The sequence below is a fragment of the Carex rostrata genome, chromosome 15 (genome assembly GCF_964058835.1).
Source record: "Carex rostrata chromosome 15, lpCarRost1.2, whole genome shotgun sequence".
NCBI classification, from domain to species: domain Eukaryota; kingdom Viridiplantae; phylum Streptophyta; class Magnoliopsida; order Poales; family Cyperaceae; genus Carex; species Carex rostrata.
Window position 1 is genome coordinate 5,472,782 of NC_135932.1, and position 21,032 is coordinate 5,493,813.

Genomic DNA, 21,032 nt, shown 5'->3' on the forward strand with positions numbered 1-21,032 from the left:
ACATTGTTTAGGAGTTTAAAGATTAAACCCCTTGATGTATTTACAACAACAACAACAAAAAAAAAAAACCCGAGTACAAAACGTCTCTGATAAAGCAAAACAGAAAAAACCAACAAAATAGAAAGATACATGAGTCTTGCTTATTAAGATATATATCTTCTATTCATCCAATCCCACTGGATCTCAATCTCCTCTAGCAGTTCTTCAATCGTCTTTGATTTCTCTCTAAAAGTCCTAGTGCATCTCTCTCTCCACAAGACAAATATAGCGATTAGCAGTAGCTCTCGTAGGACAATAGTTGATACATAGTATTGGTGGAGCCTTAGCACAGTATTTTTTTTATTATTATTTTTTTTTTGAGGAAAAGCCCGTAGGACAATAGTTGACACATAGTGGCGCCGAATGGTCCGTGTTGACCCCTCTTGAAGTTCCATGGTATCATTTGATACTATTAAAGATCTATCAAAAATTATTTCAGTCGGTGAATTTAATATTTTTTTTGTGATTAAAAAAATGTTTGAAAATTAACACTGCAGGCTATGTATCTTCTTCTAATAAAACAATAATGTATATTAACTATTGCATGTAGTCAATGAATTTTAGTAATTTAATATCAATCCAGATTCACGCAAATTAATTTGCATATGGATCTCAGAAATATATTTGATAGCATATGGATTTTGAAAATAATCCACCTTCTTTATTGAATTCACATTTGAATTTTGTGTGATTTAAATTTAAAATATGTTAATAATTTAATAATAAAATTTTGCATTTGAATTTTGTGTGATTTTAAATTCAAAATATGTTAAGAATTTGATAAGTAATTTTATTCCAATAAAATGTATATAATCCGAGTTGTTTAAAGTTATATATATATATTATATGATAATGGTTCAAATACTTCTATTTTTAAAACTATAATAACTTAAAAATTTAAAATTTAAATGTCAGAATAAAACAGTTAGATACGATGTATGTAATTTCCTCTATGCATGCACAAATAATCATGACATTTTAGTTAGTATCAATAGCTTGTAAAAATACATCGATATAGATAAATTATTCTAATATAATAAAATGGAGATAATTCTGTATTTGAACCTCCTCATGTTACATACGTTTGAAAAAAAATATATTATAATATAATAAATATTATTCTAATTAAATCCGTTCTTCTTATATGATAATCACTACGATAATAAATATGAATTGAATTTCATTTTCTTATTAGACATGTATTTCTATGTGAATATTGTAAAATATTAATATATTTGATACGATCCGAGTCCAATCCATCCGCGCGCAATCCTAATATATATAGGCATCATAATTTGTACATCCAAGAGATGACAAGGATTAGTTGATGAATTACCTTTCACTAATTATTTGATTTTTTTAATGTAATCATTCTTTACAATCTTGAATAATATTGAAGTTTTATACAATTTAATAAGTTACATGTCAAGCAAACTTACTTATTGACCTACTATCTAGTTTTGATATATTTCTAAATCAATTTAAAAATTAGAGTCAGAATTATTTGACATCACATTGGTCCTTTTGACGATATTTTTTTTTAAAATCAAGTAAAAAAAATTAAATACATAAAATATTGTTGGCCACAGATTGATATAATTTACTTTTTCCTCGAAAGCTATTTCATAAATACAAATTGTTACAAGTAGAACTATAGCATATTAGCATAGATCATTGTTTTCGTGCTGCAAATCATTTTCACGATTATCTAAATTCTGGACGGCTTAAAGATGATTTATAATACGGATTAATCCAGACGGTGCATTCAGAAACGGATGTCTCAGATCTGCTTATGAGCATCCTATTAATCAGAGCCAGACTACTTGAGAAGAACTGGAGGTGAATAACCGAGAAGTTTCCAGAAGTGCCACGTTGCGCTCGTTCATCTCTATGACTCTATCCCAAGTTCCCAACAAATGGCCGTCGCCCGTCGACATTCTCCTTTTTTATGGGCCCGCATATGGAACGAGGGTCTCCATCTCGAGTTCATGTCCTCCGAGGTAACAAAATATATCTTTTAGATCAGCACCGTTCGATCGAAATTCGGGGTCGATCGAAATTCGGGCCAATCCGACTCGAAGTGGAATGCGTCCACGGATATTTAATATTCGTGCCCGTTCTGATCAGACGGTCCAGATCTAAAAGTAAATATTGTGTTACCTTAGGTAATATGAATTCCACAATCATGCATTTCACAAAACAGCACTACTCGATAAAATAGAACGGCACCTCAGGAGTGAAAATCTAGAACAAAGTGCATAGGCGCTCAAATTGCTGTCTGCTGTTTGCTTCTCCAGATGTGATATCAGACAAGTAGCTGACTGTGTCTTTCCTTCTATTTCGTGTGACGCAGCATAAAGTAAAGCCATCCACGTTCTTTTTGGAGCCCGCATCTGCATTAACTGAAAAGAGCATCTTTTGAGTTAATGCATCTCGACCGTCTGATTTTAAATGGAGTCCATCCGGTCCGTAACTTAGGGACTACAATATTAGTGTGATCTAATATTAACGAATTTAAAGTTGATTGGACGGTCTAGATACATCAACTCAAAAAATTCCTTTTTAAGTTAATGCAGAGGATACGAGTTCTTCTTTTTCTTCGGAGGAGAAGCTGGTCAACCGATTTCGTTTTGTAAACAGAATTAATCCACATTTCATGGTGTAAAGAACGAAACAAGCAGCGATTTAATCTCTTATCCACTTCTCCAAAAAAACCCGCTACCTTTCCGTCAAATTTGTTATGCGTCTTGCTCTCGTGGGTTACTTGTATACGAAGGGTCTCTCTCTTTTGGAGTCGGGTTTCTGAGAAGTTGGGGACTAAATAGAAAAACCTTAGTCCTTTTGCTGGGTCCTTTTTCTATTTTGTGAATTGGTGACCCAGGATTTTGTCGTAAGACAATTTATCAGAGTTCAGGGATTCAGTGTAGAACATTAATATAAGGAAAGATCTTAACTTTTCTCTCCGTATTTTGGAGTTTCTGGTTAATTTAAATACCGGACTGGGAGAGATTTCTTGTGCTTGAGCAAATAACTTTAAGCAAATTTGTGGGTTATTTGGGAGAAAGAAGATGACGATAGACCTTTCTATGCCAGGTAGTTCTGGTCTATTGGATGCCTCTTCTAACAGAGATTTATCTGTCTTAAGCAACAAATACGTGCTTGGACTAACAGTTACAGCTGGAATTGGTGGATTGCTATTTGGCTATGATACAGGTACATAATTTTTTTTTTCTCGTTTCTTTTCCCGTTAGATTGAATTGATTTGTTCATCATTCCTGTGTAATATTTATTTTTTAATTTTTGGTTGTGAACAGGGAAAAGTAAATACGAAGTTATTGTTATCTTAGTGGGCTGTGGGCAAAAATATTACCATGAGACCCAGCTCTTTAATTAATTAAACTTGTCAAAGAAGCCGTTTATTTATAATCCACATAGTTCGTTTCGATAAAAATTACTTTTGGTTGATTTTTTTTTTTGTTATAAGCCAGTAATTGCATGTGATTGTTGCCACTTACCTATTTTCCATGTTCTTAGGTGTTAACGAGCCATTAAAAATTCAAGCTGTAGACACAGCTTAGTGCTGTACAGGTACATACCTGTACTGATCAGTGTAGTAATTCAGATCCCGTATAAAATAATGTGCAAAAGCCAAAGGGGCATTGGGCTTTGCTTTCATAATAATATTGGTAGTTGGAATGAACAGTGTATACCTGTATTGATCAGTGTCATAAGCCTTGATATAAAGTATTACACGAACGGGGACTAGAGGTTGCTCGTATGCATGATTATCTCTTGCATGCAGCTTAGTCTTTAACATTTATAAATTGAATATAAAAAGTCACATGTCAAAATGTTTAATTAATAACTAAGCTGTTTAAACTGTAAAAGTGACTTGTCATCTTTGGAATATTTCTTTAATGGAATCGGGTGGTATAAATGCCACTAATTGAAGAAAAAAAAATGTTCTGACAAATTTTCAAATTTGTAGGTGTCATATCTGGAGCTCTTTTGTATATTCGTGATGATTTTAAAGTAGTCAATGATAGTTCGTTTATTCAGGTATAGCAAATCTCTTCATATTACTTTTATACTGATAATAGTGACCTATTACTGGCAATTTTCTAGTATTCTGAAACATCTTAAAACATCATTTGCACTACAAGCCTTCACTAATCAATAACAAATTGCCATATGCCCCTGGAAAATGTGGAAAACATCGCTATATTGTTTTCTGCATTAACATCTGAACTTCCAAACTACCACTCCTATGCTCTTACTCCCAATGACTGGGCGACTTGATAGGGCAGTTTTGGTACTTTTGGAAAGAGGAGAGGAGGGTCATGGATTGTAAAGGATACTTTTTATTTTTAGCAGGCATACTATATATTCTTTTAAAGGACATTTTTATTGTATATTGTTTACTACAAACAACAGAACCTTTAAACAAAATTATGAACTCTCAATTCTCAGGAAACAATAGTAAGCATGGCCTTAGTCGGTGCCATAATTGGGGCTGCTAGTGGTGGGTGGATCAATGATGTGTACGGTCGAAAGAAGGCTACACTTATTGCTGATGTAGTCTTTACCATTGGATCCCTCATCATGTGTGCTGCACCTGATCCTTATATTTTGATTCTCGGACGGTTTTTTGTTGGTCTGGGAATTGGTGCAGCATCTGTGACGGCACCAGTTTACATTGCCGAGGCAGCACCATCAGAGATCAGAGGCGGGTTGGTGGCTACCAATGTGTTGATGATTACTGGGGGCCAGTTTTTGTCGTATCTTGTAAATCTTGCTTTTACTGAGGTAAAGGCTGTTCTTGATTGTGTAACTGGCTATATATATGGGTTTTTTCTTTTTCTTTTTCTTTATATCCTCTTTGCAACTTTTTGTGTGATCATACTGTTGTGGCTTAGGTTCCTGGTACGTGGAGGTGGATGCTTGGAGTGTCAGCTGTACCAGCAGTTGTACAATTTTGCATCATGGTTTTTCTCCCTGAATCACCTCGCTGGCTGTATATGAAGGTAACCATTCTATTCAAACGAGCTGTCAGTTTAGTCAATGTTTTTAGTTAAAATTCAATTAGTCAATTTATGTTTAGTTGTTCTTCATATTCGGAGCAATCATCCATATATTCATTTCGTTTCTTTTAATCTGTTGTTCATAGGATAGGAAATCAGAGGCCATAGCAGTGCTTGAGAAGATATATGATTCAGATCGATTGGAGGAGGAAATTGAACAGCTTGCCGCTGTTGCTATGCATGACTTTCAGTCTAGAAGTACAACTGTCAGTTACATGGATGTGTTTAAGTCAAAGGAGATGCGACTTGCCTTTTATGCTGGGGCTGGCCTCCAGGTAAAAGGAATGCAATTACATTTATTCAGGATGAAATTAGAGAGAGGTGTTTTTTATTTGAGCTTATGGTAGTTCAGTATCAAAATTACCCTGTTTTGATTGCAGTTGTCGGTCTGAACTAATCAATTAACAAGAGTTTATCCTTTATTTTTCTTGATTTAATGTTTGACAGGCATTTCAGCAATTCACTGGAATAAACACAGTGATGTATTACAGCCCAACAATTGTTCAAATGGCCGGCTTTGCTTCCAACCAGCTCGCACTCCTCCTCTCCTTGATTGTTGCGGCTATGAATGCAGCCGGTACCATTGTTGGCATCCTCCTCATTGATCGCTGCGGCCGCCGCCGCCTCGCACTCCTATCTCTCTCGGGTGTCATCGTCTCGCTCCTCATCCTTTCCATGGCCTTCTTCCTCCAATCGTCCTGCAATTCCAACAATCAAATCGTAACCCTGGGTTCTTTTTGCAGCTCAGGCGTCGGCTGGTTTGCCGTGGTCGGTCTGGCATTGTACATTGCATTTTTTGCACCGGGCATGGGGCCTGTGCCCTGGACGGTGAACTCTGAGATATATCCCGAGGCATACCGTGGGGTTTGTGGCGGCATGTCAGCCACGGTGAACTGGGTTTCTAATTTGATTGTGGCGCAGACATTTTTGTCAATTGTGGAGTTGGTGGGGACGGGAGGTACCTTTATGATTATTGCGGGGATTGCAGTAGTGGCGCTTGTGTTTGTATTGATTGTTGTGCCGGAAACAAAAGGATTAACATTTGAGCAGGTCGAGAGAATTTGGAAGGAGCGTGCTTGGGGAAGCGAGGCAGCTTCCAGTGGAAGCACCCAGAAGCTTCTAGAACACGTAGCTTGAGTTCTGTGAATTGTGATGATTCTATGCATTGAGGCCCCTTTTTGGAAGGGTGGTTTTGCCATGCATGGGGGCAGTGAAATAAAATTGTATAAATCTTTTTTTGTTTTTCCTTTTGAACTTGGTCAAAAATGTGCATTTTGTTCAATTGTTGAGCAACAGCTATAAATAAAAGTGGGGCTGGTAATATATCCATATCTCCGTATTATTTTGCTGGCATTGGTGAAACTAGCATCACATAATTTATTGTGCTTGTACAGTGTTTAGTGTTAGTTTGTTGTTCCTCTTATTATGAGTTCATTTTGTGTTTTTGTTTGGGACTACACTTATTTTTGTTATTATTGTGGTTGTTACATTGGTGCTTATTCCGCTTATTTTTCTCATGTGTCGGTAGTAAGGTCGTTGAGCATCAAATCAACTGGAACATTATTCAATTTTTTATACTCTCTCTATTGTTTTTTGTGACAGAAAATATTATTACTAATAAAACGAAATGTTTATATTTGAGCTCAAAGTGGAAACTATTTTACAGATGAAACTGAGTGCCTGATGTTAGCTCAGTTGGGAAGGGTGGTTATAAAGATGCAAACAACCAACACTTCTTCCGTGTATTTTAACTTTTTCATGCTGTCAATTTCATAATTAAAAACTGAAGGACTAACTTATAATTTAGTTGCAAAAAATAACTTTCTTCGTGGAAAGTCATATGGATTTAAAAATTCGGATTGAAGAGTTCTATGAACATTGAAATTTAAAAGAGTAGATTTTTATCTTTTTCTAAAATAAATTCATAATTAAAAAAGTGAAAAAATGGCAAAAGTGACGTGGTATTTAATTTTTTGAATAGCTTTATGTATAGGAGCTTGATAATTGTACTCCAAATAAAATTCCGAGTGCGTCCCCCAAGTAGTTAAACTAGAAAAAACTTCCAATATTATATAATTTCCATTTCCAGCGCTAATATCAAAACATTTAAAGCTCTGTTTATAACATTTTACAATGCTACTCGCAAGCATTTAAACCTCTATCTGCAAGCATTAAAATTTTAAATCTATATAGTTTTAACTTCTAACTATTTTTATTTTCAAGCAAAAAACGAAAAGATTTCTTTCACCCACTTTTTATTTTTATTTTTTTTCTGATCATTCTCATTTATTTTCTCGACGATCCGTGATGACTTTTGCGAATCTAAAAATATAAGAACGTTTTTTTATCCGATTTTCTTTTTCAAATGAGATCCACGAAGAATAACTTTCAAGTTGTATTTGTATCGTAATTTTTTTTTCCACTTTAAATCTCTGTGACTTTCAGTTTTTTTTTATTTTGCTTCAAGATAATTTAAACCTTTGTTTACAAGCATATAAACCTCGTGTACAAGCATAGAAACCTCATTAATAACACTTTAAATCTCTAGAATAAAACATATAAACCTCATGTACAAAGAATTTAAACCTCAACAATAACACTTCAAAGCATATAAACCTCAACAATAACACTGCATTTAAAAAACTCATGTACAAAGCATGTAAACCTCATGTACAAAGCCTTGAAAATTTTAATGGTTGTAGATTGAGATTTAAAAACTTGAAAATTTAAAGTACTCATGAGTTTTACTTAAAAAAAAACAAATGACTTTAAAATTACTCAAAAGTATTTCTTCATGGATCTTATTTAAAAGATAAAATCGAATAGAAAACATTCGTATTTTTATATTCGTAAAATTCATCACGGATCGTCGGGAAAATAAATTATAATGATCAGAGAAAAAATAAAAAAGAGTGGGAGAAAAAATCTTTCCTTTTTTTGCTTGAAGAAAAAAGTAGTTGAGAGTTAAAATTATCTAGAAATGTTTTCAGACAAAGGTATATATGTATGCGAGTAACATTTTAAAATGTTATAAACATAGCTTTAAATGTTTGGATATTAGTGTTGGAAATGGAAGTTAGACAATATTGAAAATTTTTTCTGTTAAACTACTTGGAGGATGCACTCGAAGGTACCATAATATTTCTCTTATGTATATTGCAGTTCCTACTTAATTGCCTTTTCATATCTTTAATTACGTATAACTTGAGGCAAGAACACAGGAATTCATATCTTCTGCATTAACTTGAGATCTGTACTAATATTAAAGGGCCCCGTGTGTTATAGGCTTGGGCCGGATTGGCCCGAATTCAGAAATTAACTCAAACGGTACGTTAACGCAGAGGATACGTGTCCAGAACACAGCGAGTCAGCGACTGCGAGAGTGCCAGTGTCAGTGTGTGTGAGAGTCTGAGAGACGACATGAGATGGGATCCATTAAATTATTAGAAATTGCACAAGTATTGGTAATGTTAATATAAAAGAGGGGAATTACTTGATAATGATTTATCTAGATATTTCAAATTTAAATAATTTAAAATAAAAAATTAAATATATATTGTTTAATATATAAATAGAGAATGAATCAAATTTTAAACAATTTAAATATTGTTCGATCATATATTAAGAACTGTCAATTTAAAATTAAAATCTAAATTACTTGATGAAAATGAAATATGTATCAAAATTTATCATTTTGCATAGATATAATATATGTACTATATATAGCTCATGTCAATAATGTTAGATTTTAGATTTAATTTTTTTATAATTGTCAGAATTATCAATAGACTTGCATGAACGGATTATCACGATATTCAAGTTGGGACTTGCAAAAATGTCCAGTGCAGTTTAACTCTCGTACCGTCAGGAATTGGGGTCACTGATACTGTAAATCCACTGTTCATTAGAATTAGTGGATCCGGACCATTCTTTTAATCTGACACGAATTTTAAAGGAGACCCCTACAATCTAAATAGACACTGAATTAAGTTTAGTCTGGCTGAAAATAAATCTGAATTATAAAGTAGTGGACACCACTTTACGATACCGAAGAGAATACTTTTTTTTTGGGCAAATACTAGAGAAGTAGAGAGGATACCTGTTCTACTGTCAGTCTGTTGTACTTTGCACTAATTGATAGAATTCAGATCAGCTGAAATTCCAAAGGAAATTTCAGGTCCCTGCAATTCCAAACTCTTCCGATCTCTCTTCTTTCTCTCTCATTAACTCTTTGATGAGAGAGACAGAAGACAGAGGAGAGAGATAGGAAGAATTTGAAATTGCAGGATCCTGAAATTCTCTTTGGAATTTCAGCAGATCCGGAACCCTGATTGATATTCATTAGTTGTCAACTTGTCATAGTTATGATATATTATAATTTTTTTTCAATTATGAAGAAGTATCAGTCTCCAGATCGATTTTTTATTTATAGAAAATAGTTTCATAGAAATTCAAAATATAACAAAAACGTTATGATTTGTTATGATTTGTAACGTTCCCGAACATTATAAACTATAACGTCCTGCTAAATTCCACTTTTCCCAACTCTCTCTATATAAATTTTTTTTGCTACAGTACGAAAGTTATGGTCCATGTCCTCACTGTAGGATTTTTTTTTGAGTTTCATTTTCATATATGTTAAAAAAAACTTAAATCCAACATTATGAGTATTATATATATGATTTATATATAGTGTTAATAAAAATATCTATCATAGCATAAAATTTGAAAAATTTGTAATTAATAGTTTTTTTTGTACATAATAAAACAATATTCAACTTCTACGATATTTAATTGTTAGACTATTTATATGATGAATAATGAATCTATAAATTTACTTTTTAATTTCAACCTCACTTGAATATATTTGAAAGTCAAACATTCTAATTTGAATAATTTCAATTTTGATTTTCGGATTCAAATTAAAAAATTAAAATGGATTTTTTTTAAACATATATAAAAATTAAATACCTGTTTGCTACAGTAGGGACATTATAGTCTATAAAGTCCTTACTGTAGCATTTTTTTTTTTTTTACAAGACTGGAGGTAAAATGAAAATTTAGTGGGATGTTTACAGCGTTCTTCTTGAATTCCGAATTTCCTCAAAAATTTTCCCTATTGTCAATAATTTTTTTTTATTTTCCTATAAATAAAAAAATCGGGTCTGCAGAGGTCAAGGAGCCCAAGGTCCAAAACATGATACAGTCCTATGGGCCGTTCATCATACGGATAGTCCGCTCCGCGTGTAGATTCGGATCCACCTATTGTTGATAAATTCAATCCGGTTTGGACCCAACTCGGACTGCATTAGATGATACGGGTTTAGCAGTGCTGTTAACTGAATATTCATAATTTCATAATCCGAATCCGAATCAGAAGTCAAATGATCCGATCCAATAAACCTCTGCCGAGTGCTGACTGCTGTTCTCTCTCTAGGGTTTAAAGAAACCTCCAAAAATGGCTCTCCATTTTCCCACTCTTTCACAGTAAAGTAATAGAATATTCCATGTTGCCTTAGCTCAGGAAGGAAGACCCTCTCTGGTTACCGCTCTTTCATGATCCGCCGTACCTGTGGCATCGCTTTTTCTCACTGGACTCTCCATTTCTCACGCTTGACTCAAACCCAGAATACCATTAATTGCTTTTTTAGCGACAGCTGCTCTTCTCATAGCGACGATTTGAGTGGCTTAATTGACCCCGATTTTGAGGCCTCTTTTGATCGAGAGAAGCAGCCTGACATATCTCTTTCAGCTAAAGATTTCGACTTTTTGCAAGAGACGACTAGTAAGAGGTTGCCTCTTGATTCAGCTTCCTTTAATTTCTCATCTGATTCAATCCTGATTTCAAAGGTTGTAAAGGCAAGTAGAAGCAACACGTTTGACAACAAAACACTGAAAATTCTGAGGCAATTCAGAGAGAAATTGAATGATTCTTTAGTGACTGAGGTGATTAATTTGGTCAAAAACCCGGAATTATGTATCAAGTTCTTCACCTGGGCTGGCCGGCAAATTGGGTATGTCCACAAGGGATCCACATACGATGCCCTGATTGAGATTCTAGGGTTTGACGAAAGAACAAGGGTCTCTTATGAATTCCTTAAGGAGATCGGAGATGATGACCACGAGGTGCTCGGTAAAATGCTCAATGTATTAATTCGCAAGTGTTGCCATAATGGGTTATGGAATGGGGCATTAGAAGAATTAGCCCAGTTAAAAGAGTTTGGTTTTAGGCCAACAAAAGTTACTTATTATGCACTAATTCAAGTTCTTTCTACTGCCGGTCAATTAGATATGGCTTTCTCTGTCCATGCTGAGATGTCTAATTCAGGATTTTTCTTGGATAAATTCACCATGGGTTGTTTCACACATGCTTTGTGCAAAGCAGGTCGGTGGGTTGAGGCTTTAAACCTAGTAGAAAGAGAAGATTATGAACTCGATACAGTTTTATGTACTAATATGATAAGTGGTTTGTTAGAGGCGTCTCTCTTTGAAGAGGCCATGTCCTTTCTTCATAGGATGCGATGCAATTCTTGCATTCCAAATGTCATCACATACCGAACTCTCTTATCTGGTTTCTTGAAGAAACAGCAATTAGGCTGGTGTAAACGGGTTTTGAACATGATGCTTAACGAGGGTTGTAGCCCAAACCCTGGTCTGTTTAACTCATTAGTGCATGCCTACTGCAAATCAGGGGACTATAACTATGCTAATAAGTTAATGCAGAGGATGGCTTCTTATGGGTGTAAACCTGGTTATGTCATATATAATATATTTATTGGTAGTATTTGTGGGTCAAATGGGTTGCCTGCTCCTGAATTGCTGGATTTGGCTGAGAGGGCTTATGATGAGATGCTTGAAAAGGGAATAGTTCTTAATAAAATAAATGTGGTAAATTTTGCTAGGTGTTTATGTGGTGTAGAAAAATTTGAGAAGGCTTTTGGTGTAATAAGAGAGGTAATGAAGAATGGTTTCATACCAGACACTGGTACGTATTCCCAAGTTATTGGAATTTTGTGTCAATGTGCTAAAGTGGAACGTGCACTACAACTGTTTGATGAAATGAAACGGGTTGGTGTGAAACCTGATGTTTACACTTATACCATATTAATTGACAGCTTTTGCAAATTAGGGCTAATTGCACAATCTAGAGCTTGGTTTGATGAAATGGAGAAAAATAGGTGTGACCCTAGTGTGGCAACATACACCTGTCTTATACATGCTTATTTGAAATCCAAGCAAATATCAGAAGCAAATTTAATATTTGAGAGGATGCTTAATAGGGGTTGTAACCCTAATGTGGTCACTTATACAGCAATAATTGATGGCTTATGTAAGGCTGGTGAGGCTGACAAAGCATGTCGAGTGTATGAGAAAATGCTCGGTAGCTGTGATCAAGGAGATGTTGAATGGTACTTTCGGGGCGAGAATGCTGAAAATACAGAAAAAACTGAGCCCAATGTGGTGACCTATGGTGCGTTGGTGGACGGCTTGTGCAAAGCCCATAAAGTGACTATGGCGCGTGATTTATTAGATGCCATGTCAACTGTTGGGTGCGAACCAAATCACATGGTATACGATGCTTTAATTGCTGGTCTCTGCAAGGCCGATAAACTAGGTGATGCACATGAGGTGTTTGTTAAAATGACCGAGAGAGGATACTTGCCTAATGTGTACACATACAGTACTCTGATTGATAAGTTGTTTAAGGATAGGAGATTGGATCTTGCACTGAAGGTACTTGCTAAAATGCTTGAGAGCTCATGTGCCCCTAATGTGGTTACATACACAGAAATGATTGATGGTCTGTGTAAGGTTGGTAAAGTTGAGGAGGCATTGAAACTTTTTGATATGATGCAAGAGAAAGGGTGTAACCCCAATGTGTATACGTACACGGCATTGATTGATGGGTTAGGTAAAGCTGGCAAAATCAACTATGGTTTGAAGCTGTTTGATGAAATGCAAACCAAGGGTTGTGCACCTAATGCTGTCACTTACAGGGTTCTGATAAACCACTGTTGTAGGTTTGATCTTTTGGACCATGCTCAACAACTACTTGATGAAATGAAACAAACCCATTGGCCTAGAAATGTGAAAGGGTATAAAGATGTGATCCATGGGTTCAGCAAAGATTTTATTCTATCTATCGGTTTAGTTGATGAGGTGGCAGCATCTGATACCCCGCCTCTTGCTGCATCATATGCCATTGTGATAAACAGCTTTTGCAAGGTTGGTAGGGTGGAGGCAGCCTTGGAATTGTACGAGGAGATAAAGGAAGGCATGCCATTGGATTTTGGTACCAATAGGATGTATTGTTCTTTGATTGAGGCACTTTGTTTAGGATTTAGAGTTGAAAAGGCATTTGAGTTGTATAGTGATATGATCAATTGTGGACAAGTACCAGATTTGGGCATCTTGGTTTGTCTTGTTAAAGGGCTTGCTAGAGTCAACATGTGGGATGAGGCACTTCTACTTTGTTATGGTGCTTCTGTGAAGGTATATTTACTTACTATATTGTTGTTATTTTTTTTTTCCTATTTTAATTATGACAATATGTTTGTATTTCCCCTTTGTTTGGCAATATGTTGCAGATTGTACATGTAGATATGACATCACCTTGAAGAAAATTAGCAAAATATTCCCCCTCCCCCATAAATAAATAAATAAAACGATAAAGCCTACAAACAGCTTAGGTTGTAGGGACAATGCATATCATACGGATCAGGACAATTAAAAATGATTTCCTTGATGGAATGATATTTTTCCTTTGCAAATTAAAGAATTATATGTGCTCTTATATACAGAATGATTATTTGTTTCTGAACTAAATCTGTATTTCCTTGCTTTGTTTCAATCAGGGAATAGTATTGTGTGATGGCAAGTCCTTTGACGGAGGCTAGGTACTTCTGAAATTTTATTTATTCATTTATTTCTGAAACACCACATTTTGAGTAACTGTGATTGAGATATACTTGTTCAATAGGAAATGAAAATAAATAAAATTGAAACCTAAAAAGCTTTCCCCCTACATCTCTCAGTTGTTTGGCAATAACTTGTATGCTGGCATCAGAAGAAAGTTGTGTATATATGTGTGGGGTGTGTTCGGGTTGTGAATTTCAGTGTGAAATGGCACTGTTGAATCTGACCACCAGATATAAATATATAATTGAAGCCAAATTGGGTGAGAATATTAGTTCGGGTTTTGATACTGTACCAGTTACCTCTCTTCATGTCCATGAGACCATGACCCTTTCCGTGGTCTAGTTATAAATTTTATTTAACATTGGTGTTTGAAGAAGAAAGAATATAGAAGCACACTTATATTACCAAGACCTTGCCCCACACCCGATTACTAATTACAAATCGCAAGATTGCATAAAGAAAAGAGAGGCAAATCACAAGCAAGCTTTAAAAAATCAAGAAAACTATGCTAGGTAGTAGATGGCACTTATAATGACATTTCAACTACAATAAGATATACTGAAATTATAATTGCACACTTCATGTTAATTTTTTTTATTTATTTATTTTTATCTGCACACCTTGGTAAAAAATAAATAGAAGGGGCCCCATTAATGACTGTAAGCTGCGGAGTCGCTAAAGAAAATATCCACGTGTTAAATTTCTATTTTTTATGATAGAATCATGATCTTATTACTACACTATATATGATTAACCAATTTCTTAATAATTACATTATATTGCATATACTTCATATCAGATTATCAACCGTGAAAGCTATGAATCTTAGATATGAAATTATTGTCATTTACTAAAGAAAGCGCTTGTTTGGGTTTGCAACTTGAGTGTGCACGATATATGCTTTTCTATTTGGTTTAACCTTAACCTTAGAAATGTCTATGATGATAATCTTGTTTGAATAGCCTGTCGCCCACATGACCACATAATATCAGGCCCATGAGGCATGACAAAGGTACAGCATCTCTTTGCGGACAGAGCATGGATTCCAAAGGATATGCCAATAGAAAAATAGATCTATACTTTCGTTTTATTTCGGGATGAAACAAGTCGTATGTTAAATAATTATATTGGATCGTGAGTTAAACATGTAGTACGTTATGTTTCGCAAAGGAACTTGAAAAACAATAATTGAGCTATCAGCTTCCCCTATAAAAAAAGAATGCACAGAGCACTCGTTACATAAAAAAAAGAGGGGAAACTTTTAAAGTTTGTGCATACCAGTGTTGTAAAAAATGGCTTTAACGGCCGATTAATCGGAAACGGTGGCCAAATCGTCACGAATACACTTAACGGAGTCCTTTTTTGCAGATTTTTCCGATTAATCGGCCATTTATTCCCGTTTTTTCCAGTTTTATTCATAAGTTTTTTTTTTCACATTAAAATTTGTTTTTTATGTGATAGTGTGTGAAATAAGTTTTATAAATCATGTATTGTAGTTTTATTTGTACTTAGACATACATTCAACATTTTTTATATATATTTTTTCTTCTTACTTACTTTAAAATTGATTAATTCTTCTTCTATTTATTTATTATATTTTTTCTTACTAATTACTGATGTAATTTTTTCAATTAGTACGACATATTCATTTATGAAACTAAGTTGTTATTATAAACTAAATTTAGTAATTTTATGTTAAAGTCTTTCACATAATATGTTATTAGCATTTGAAAAAAGTTTAACTCTTGAATTTATTTTTTCATTAAATAATGTGTTATTGACACATGTAAAGTACTTGTACGTTAAAAAAAATAAGTGTAGTGTCATGTTATAATAATAAAATTAAGTTAAATTAATTTTATTTGATAAGTTTAATGAATTAAATAAATTATTTTTAATAAATTATGATATATATACATGAATTTAATAAAAACGTTAAATTGTCCGCATAATTCCGATTAATCGGTTGCATACCGATTAATCGCTTGGCGGTACCCCGTCCGTCCAATAACCGCATACCGTTATTTACAACATTGGTGCATACTACATACATCTTTTATCTTTGTATTAAAAAGGCAATTGTCAATTAAGAATTTACGAATTGGTCAGTGCCTTCTAAATTGACCAAACAGAGAAAGTTTCAAGTTTACAGTCCAACATTTTAGCATGAGAATATGGCATACCGCATTTCAGCATATGAGAAACGACCGTGGTGAAATTTTGGCAATTTCTTATGAATAATAAAATATACTAAAGTCAAATAAATAATATGTAAACTATATGAAATTCTGAAAAGCATGTAGCGAAAGTCAAAATAAATCCAGAACAACATGTATGGGCTACAATTTCAGCTGGTACGTGTCAATGGATTAGATAGTAGCAAAATCTGGGCCGCGATTTTTAGAATAATTGAAGATCCAGTAATTCTTCCTATGTTAAGAAGATGCATTAAAGTATATTTGAGGAAAGAAGATGCTCTTAAGTGTATTTGATGCGGATTTTGACTTCAAGCACGGTACCGATGAGCAAGGGCGCCTGACCCAGGATTTTTTTATTTATAGAAATTATTTAAAAATATATAGGAAATCTGATGGAGTACAGGAAACTTCGATCAATCAAATCAATGATCGGTTCCTCTGGACATTTTCAACGGAATCAAATTATTCAAATCAATGATCGGTTCCTCTGGACATTTTCAACGAAATCAAATTATTGATTCAGTTATTTAGCTACTCAATTTTTTTGAATTAGTGTTCATAGGTCTGTATGAAATTAAAGAGTTTAGGAGCCAAATTTGCTGTGTGACATTTTGTGTAGTTGTGTGCCGTGGTGTGAGTATAGTAACAGGGTTCGCGAATAATTCGGATTTAAGCACTTTACGAATCATTAATTCTACGAATAAAACGTTAATTCGAGAATTAAATGAATTATTCGTGATATATTCGCGTATTTTACAAATCTTACGTTTTATACGTGATATATTATGCAAATACTACAAACAGGGTCATCTCTAAAAGTATTAGCATGCGTAGTTGTTGCAAGGGTAGTCAGTTGCATGCAACAAGTCAAAAAATAGTTGTTGCATGAGTGTCATTGCAAGTACTTAATAGTTGTAAGGATTGTTGTTGCAAGGGTAAGCGCACGCAACAAGTTTTTTCGGACTTGTTGCAAGGGTATATCCATGCAACAAGCCATTTTTAGATGCATATAATAAATTCGGATTCTAGTAGTGGATGCTTCAAACCGTTAGAAATCAGACGTTATAAGACCACATTTTTGTTGTAGTATTTTATGTGGTAGTGTTTTTTTTTTTTAGAAAGTTACTATTAGAGACTTTTGTACATAAATATATACATCATGTAACTCACTTGTACAAACATAAGAATGCAATAATAAATTAAATACAATTCTCATCAATCATCATGCATGTCTGATCTTTCTCTCTTCTCTCTTATTCTCTAAAATTCAACAAAAACAAACAATTGCCACTAAACCTGAAATCAGCAAAATATGAAAGGATATATATATATATCTAAAGAAAAGCAAACCACCTAACAGAAACTAGTTTTCTTTCACAATCTTTTGAAAGACCACTTAATAATTTCTTCACGGACCACTAAATTCCAAGTCTTTCTTTTCCATAGAAAATTGGAACTGAAACGAAGAATTGTGTGAGATTAGTCCCTAGCAAGTAATGAAAGCCGGTCTCCGCAAAACGCTAGAAAAAGTTTTTGTTTTTTTTGAATTTTCTAAGGCAAGAAAGGCATATATCCACTATTGGTTGAATTGATCAGTTCAGTATTGTACCCTACTAAGTCAACGAAAATTAACAAGGCGGGTGTAATTAATTAACTCCAGAAGATTGCCGAGATAATTAATTCATTAATAACCGACCACCTAGTTGGTTTAATGACAGCGGAAAACTTCCTAAATGTAAATGACGTATATTAATATACAAAATTGTAATTTTTTTCTTCTTACCATAACCTGGAAGATAATAACATAAATCTCTCATTAAGTTACCTTGTATCATACCATGTTTGGATGGAGAGTAGAGGAAGGAATAGGAGGTTAAGAATAGAAGGGAATGGAATGGAATAGAAAAGAAGATTAACATATTTAACCTCTTCGTGTTTGGATGATTAATGAGAGAAAATAAATGTAACTTTCCTTTCCGTCTTATTTTTTGTTTGGTTGACTAAAATTTAGGAGGTTAATGAGAAATTTAATGACTGTTGTAGGTTTGAGGAAAAAATCTTGTATGAGAATTATATATGTAAAATATAGGGTTAGGCATTTGTGTTATTTTTTCTAAAAATATTTGTAACAAAATTTTTTTCCATCCGTTACACCCCAATTTGGAAGGGAAACCGATTCTATTAATTATAATGATACAAGGTTAAACCTTTCACCTCCTATACCCTTCACCTTCGACATAATTTTAACAACCAAACACGATTCAACGGAAAATTTTTGTTTCTTTCCATTCCCTCCCTTCCTCTACTCTCCATCCAAACAAGGTGTTAGGGGTGTAAATGATACCCTTTTAGCCGTTTACCTGACCCGTACCGTATTCGATAAGTGGGTATGGGTACGAGTAAGAATTTTTTTTCGTTAGTTAAATGGGTAAGGGTACGGATAAATGCTATTTCGTACCCATTACCCTATAGGGTAATTATATAAAATATAATAATATGATAATATTTGATTGAGCAATAATTAGTGAGTAATTTTGTTATTTAGTGTATTATTTTTGTTGTAAGAAAAATATTAAACATTATTTTTATTTGTATGTCTTGTTCTTTAATTACATAATTAAATTTGTCGGAAGATATATTTTTGTTTTTGAATTCTCTTGTTATATAAAAAATACAATTTCGTTGAAATTAATTGCACATTTATTTTTATTTTTATATTAGTAATATTATTGCATATGTGAGAAATAAATGAGTTTTGATGTTCTATTTGTAAAATATAATAAAACTAATTATTATAGTAGTATTATTCGTTATTTACCCGCTACCATTTTGTTACCCGATAATTTTAACGGATAAGGGTAGGGTAGGGTAGGGTAATGTTAAATCTTAATGGGTAAGGGTATGATATAAGGTCATTCTTATTGGGTATGAGTATGAAAATGCTTCCACCCTACCTGTATCATACCCATTGACAACCCTACATACTATCATTTAACTCTCAAATTAATAAATGGGGTTAATAAATTGATTTTAGATTAAAATTTCCTAAGGTAGCTTGTTAGGGTGTAAAAATTTGTATTCGAACATATAACTCAAACCTAAGAGTAGAACTAGGGTGTTCTTAAGTTCACCAAGCTCCTTAGTTAACTCAAGTCTAAAACCAGTCAAATCAATTTCAAGTGACAAATTCAAACTATTGAAACCTGCTTATCTTACGAGTGATGTGTTTACATGTAAAAAAAAAAAAATTAAATTTTGAAATTAATTTTGTATAGAGTCAAAAAGTCAAAAAGTCAAAACACATTAAAAAAATGAATGCATTGAAATTAATTTATTAACCTTTTATTTTGACCACTTGACTTTATATTAAACTAATTCGAATGTTTAAAATTTTTACATGTAGACGCATCACTCATAAGGTAAGTGGATTTTAACGGTTCAGATTCATCATTTGAAGCCGATTTGACGGATTTTAGACTTGAATTCACCAAGAGACTTGTGAAAATTAGTACACGAACAAACATTAATTCTTAATGCACGTGCAAGACTTTAATTGTTAATTAACTTGACAAGTGATCGAGGGCACTTGTCTTATTTGTCATTTGGCAGTTTTCTTTGGATGGAACATGAAAGTACTACTTTTATTTGATTTTAAAATGAGCTGTGAGACTCAGGCGTGTATGAAACTATGAATAAAGTTTCTCTTTGACATAGCTGCGAATCAGCCTATCATATATAGCACGTGCTTAAATATCTCGCATTAATCTACATACTTCCCTCGCAAATAAGAAAAATAATGATTTTACTAAGCCAAGAATGAGTTCAGACTTCAGACAGAGATGGTTCTACTTATGATAACTCGTCGTCTTTTACTCAATTAATTTCAACCACGGTTAGTAATCATTTCGGTTTGCAGTTTATTATTATTTTTATGAGAAAATTCCTGATGTGCCTAAAGAAACTTTTGAAATAGCCAATGTCCCATAGAATCAGTATAATATCCAATATCTCTGTAAGAATTTAATGGTTTTATTTCTATCCCTTTTTATCATTTAACTTTTTATTTAATTATTTTAAAAATTATATTGACTAATATGCCCTTTGTTTTGAAATGGAGGTGTCCATTGGATTGTAACAGATTGAATTTACAGGGCATTGAACCAGAAAAAGAAAGATCGCGCCTAATATTTCATTGTCTCCTCGTCTTCTTCCTTCCTTCCTTCCAATGCTACTATTAGTCCACCTCTCTCCTCCGACCTGTTCGTCCTCTTCTTTTTTTGTTGCCGCTAGTGCCTTGCTCAGCAGTTGACTTTTTAAGTTTCTTTAAAAGACAGATTTTTTTAGCTTATTTTGATTCATCTATCAATTGAAAAATAGAAAATTTAACCTAAATGCTAAGGTTTAATCATGCTCTACATGCTATCTTAGTTTTGGGGCTTAATTCAAGAAAAATCAGAAATTATGAGCCTTTATCTAATTGGTTGTTTTTCCTGTAACTTAATACCAGTTGGTTTAACCTTTAGTTCTTCACTGGTCTGGGGTTGGTGTAGTGCTGGGACAAAGGTTTGGGATTGATGTTGGTTCAACCCTCAGTTCTTCAACCATTCATCCTTACTCAGTATGTCAGCAATTCCATTAGCATAAGCTTGAAGAAACTAAACATAAATACCGGTAACAATTGATTCCAACAAGTAACTTATTGGCTTAATGCTAGAAGAAACTAAAAATAAATAAAAAAACTTGAAATGTTACTTCTACCTTTTTTGTTGTTCCATATGTTGGGCGAATCATATCC

At 33.7% G+C, this 21,032-nt stretch overlaps 2 protein-coding genes across 2 annotated transcripts; both read left to right on the top strand.

The window, feature by feature from the left end:
- The first annotated feature begins 2,654 nt into the window (after window positions 1-2,654).
- On the top strand, window positions 2,655-6,371 carry LOC144566203 (inositol transporter 1-like). The gene is made up of 6 exons (XM_078316147.1): window positions 2,655-3,252; window positions 4,028-4,098; window positions 4,510-4,845; window positions 4,956-5,063; window positions 5,207-5,395; window positions 5,568-6,371. The coding sequence occupies exons 1-6, from the start codon at window positions 3,108-3,110 to the stop codon at window positions 6,255-6,257; spliced, it is 1,539 nt and encodes a 512-aa protein (XP_078172273.1). The 5' UTR covers window positions 2,655-3,107; the 3' UTR covers window positions 6,258-6,371.
- A 4,124-nt stretch (window positions 6,372-10,495) lies between these two features.
- LOC144566335 (Tetratricopeptide repeat (TPR)-like superfamily protein) lies at window positions 10,496-14,142 on the top strand. The gene is made up of 2 exons (XM_078316347.1): window positions 10,496-13,613; window positions 13,976-14,142. Exons 1-2 carry the CDS (start codon window positions 10,677-10,679, stop codon window positions 14,015-14,017), a joined length of 2,979 nt encoding a protein of 992 aa, XP_078172473.1. The 5' UTR covers window positions 10,496-10,676; the 3' UTR covers window positions 14,018-14,142.
- The last annotated feature ends 6,890 nt before the right edge of the window (window positions 14,143-21,032 follow it).

What these genes read in the sequence shown, in the direction of transcription:
- LOC144566203 (XM_078316147.1), top strand. Translation starts at nt 3,108, where the DNA reads ATGACGATAGACCTTTCTATGCCAGGTAGTTCTGGTCTATTGGATGCC. An exon ending in ATGATAGTTCGTTTATTCAG is followed by an intron (nt 4,099 to 4,509) that starts GTATAGCAAATC and finishes CTCAATTCTCAG; the next exon opens with GAAACAATAGTAAGCATGGC. An exon ending in TAAATCTTGCTTTTACTGAG is followed by an intron (nt 4,846 to 4,955) that starts GTAAAGGCTGTT and finishes GTTGTGGCTTAG; the next exon opens with GTTCCTGGTACGTGGAGGTG.
- LOC144566335 (XM_078316347.1), top strand. Translation starts at nt 10,677, where the DNA reads ATGATCCGCCGTACCTGTGGCATCGCTTTTTCTCACTGGACTCTCCAT. An exon ending in GTTATGGTGCTTCTGTGAAG is followed by an intron (nt 13,614 to 13,975) that starts GTATATTTACTT and finishes TGTTTCAATCAG; the next exon opens with GGAATAGTATTGTGTGATGG.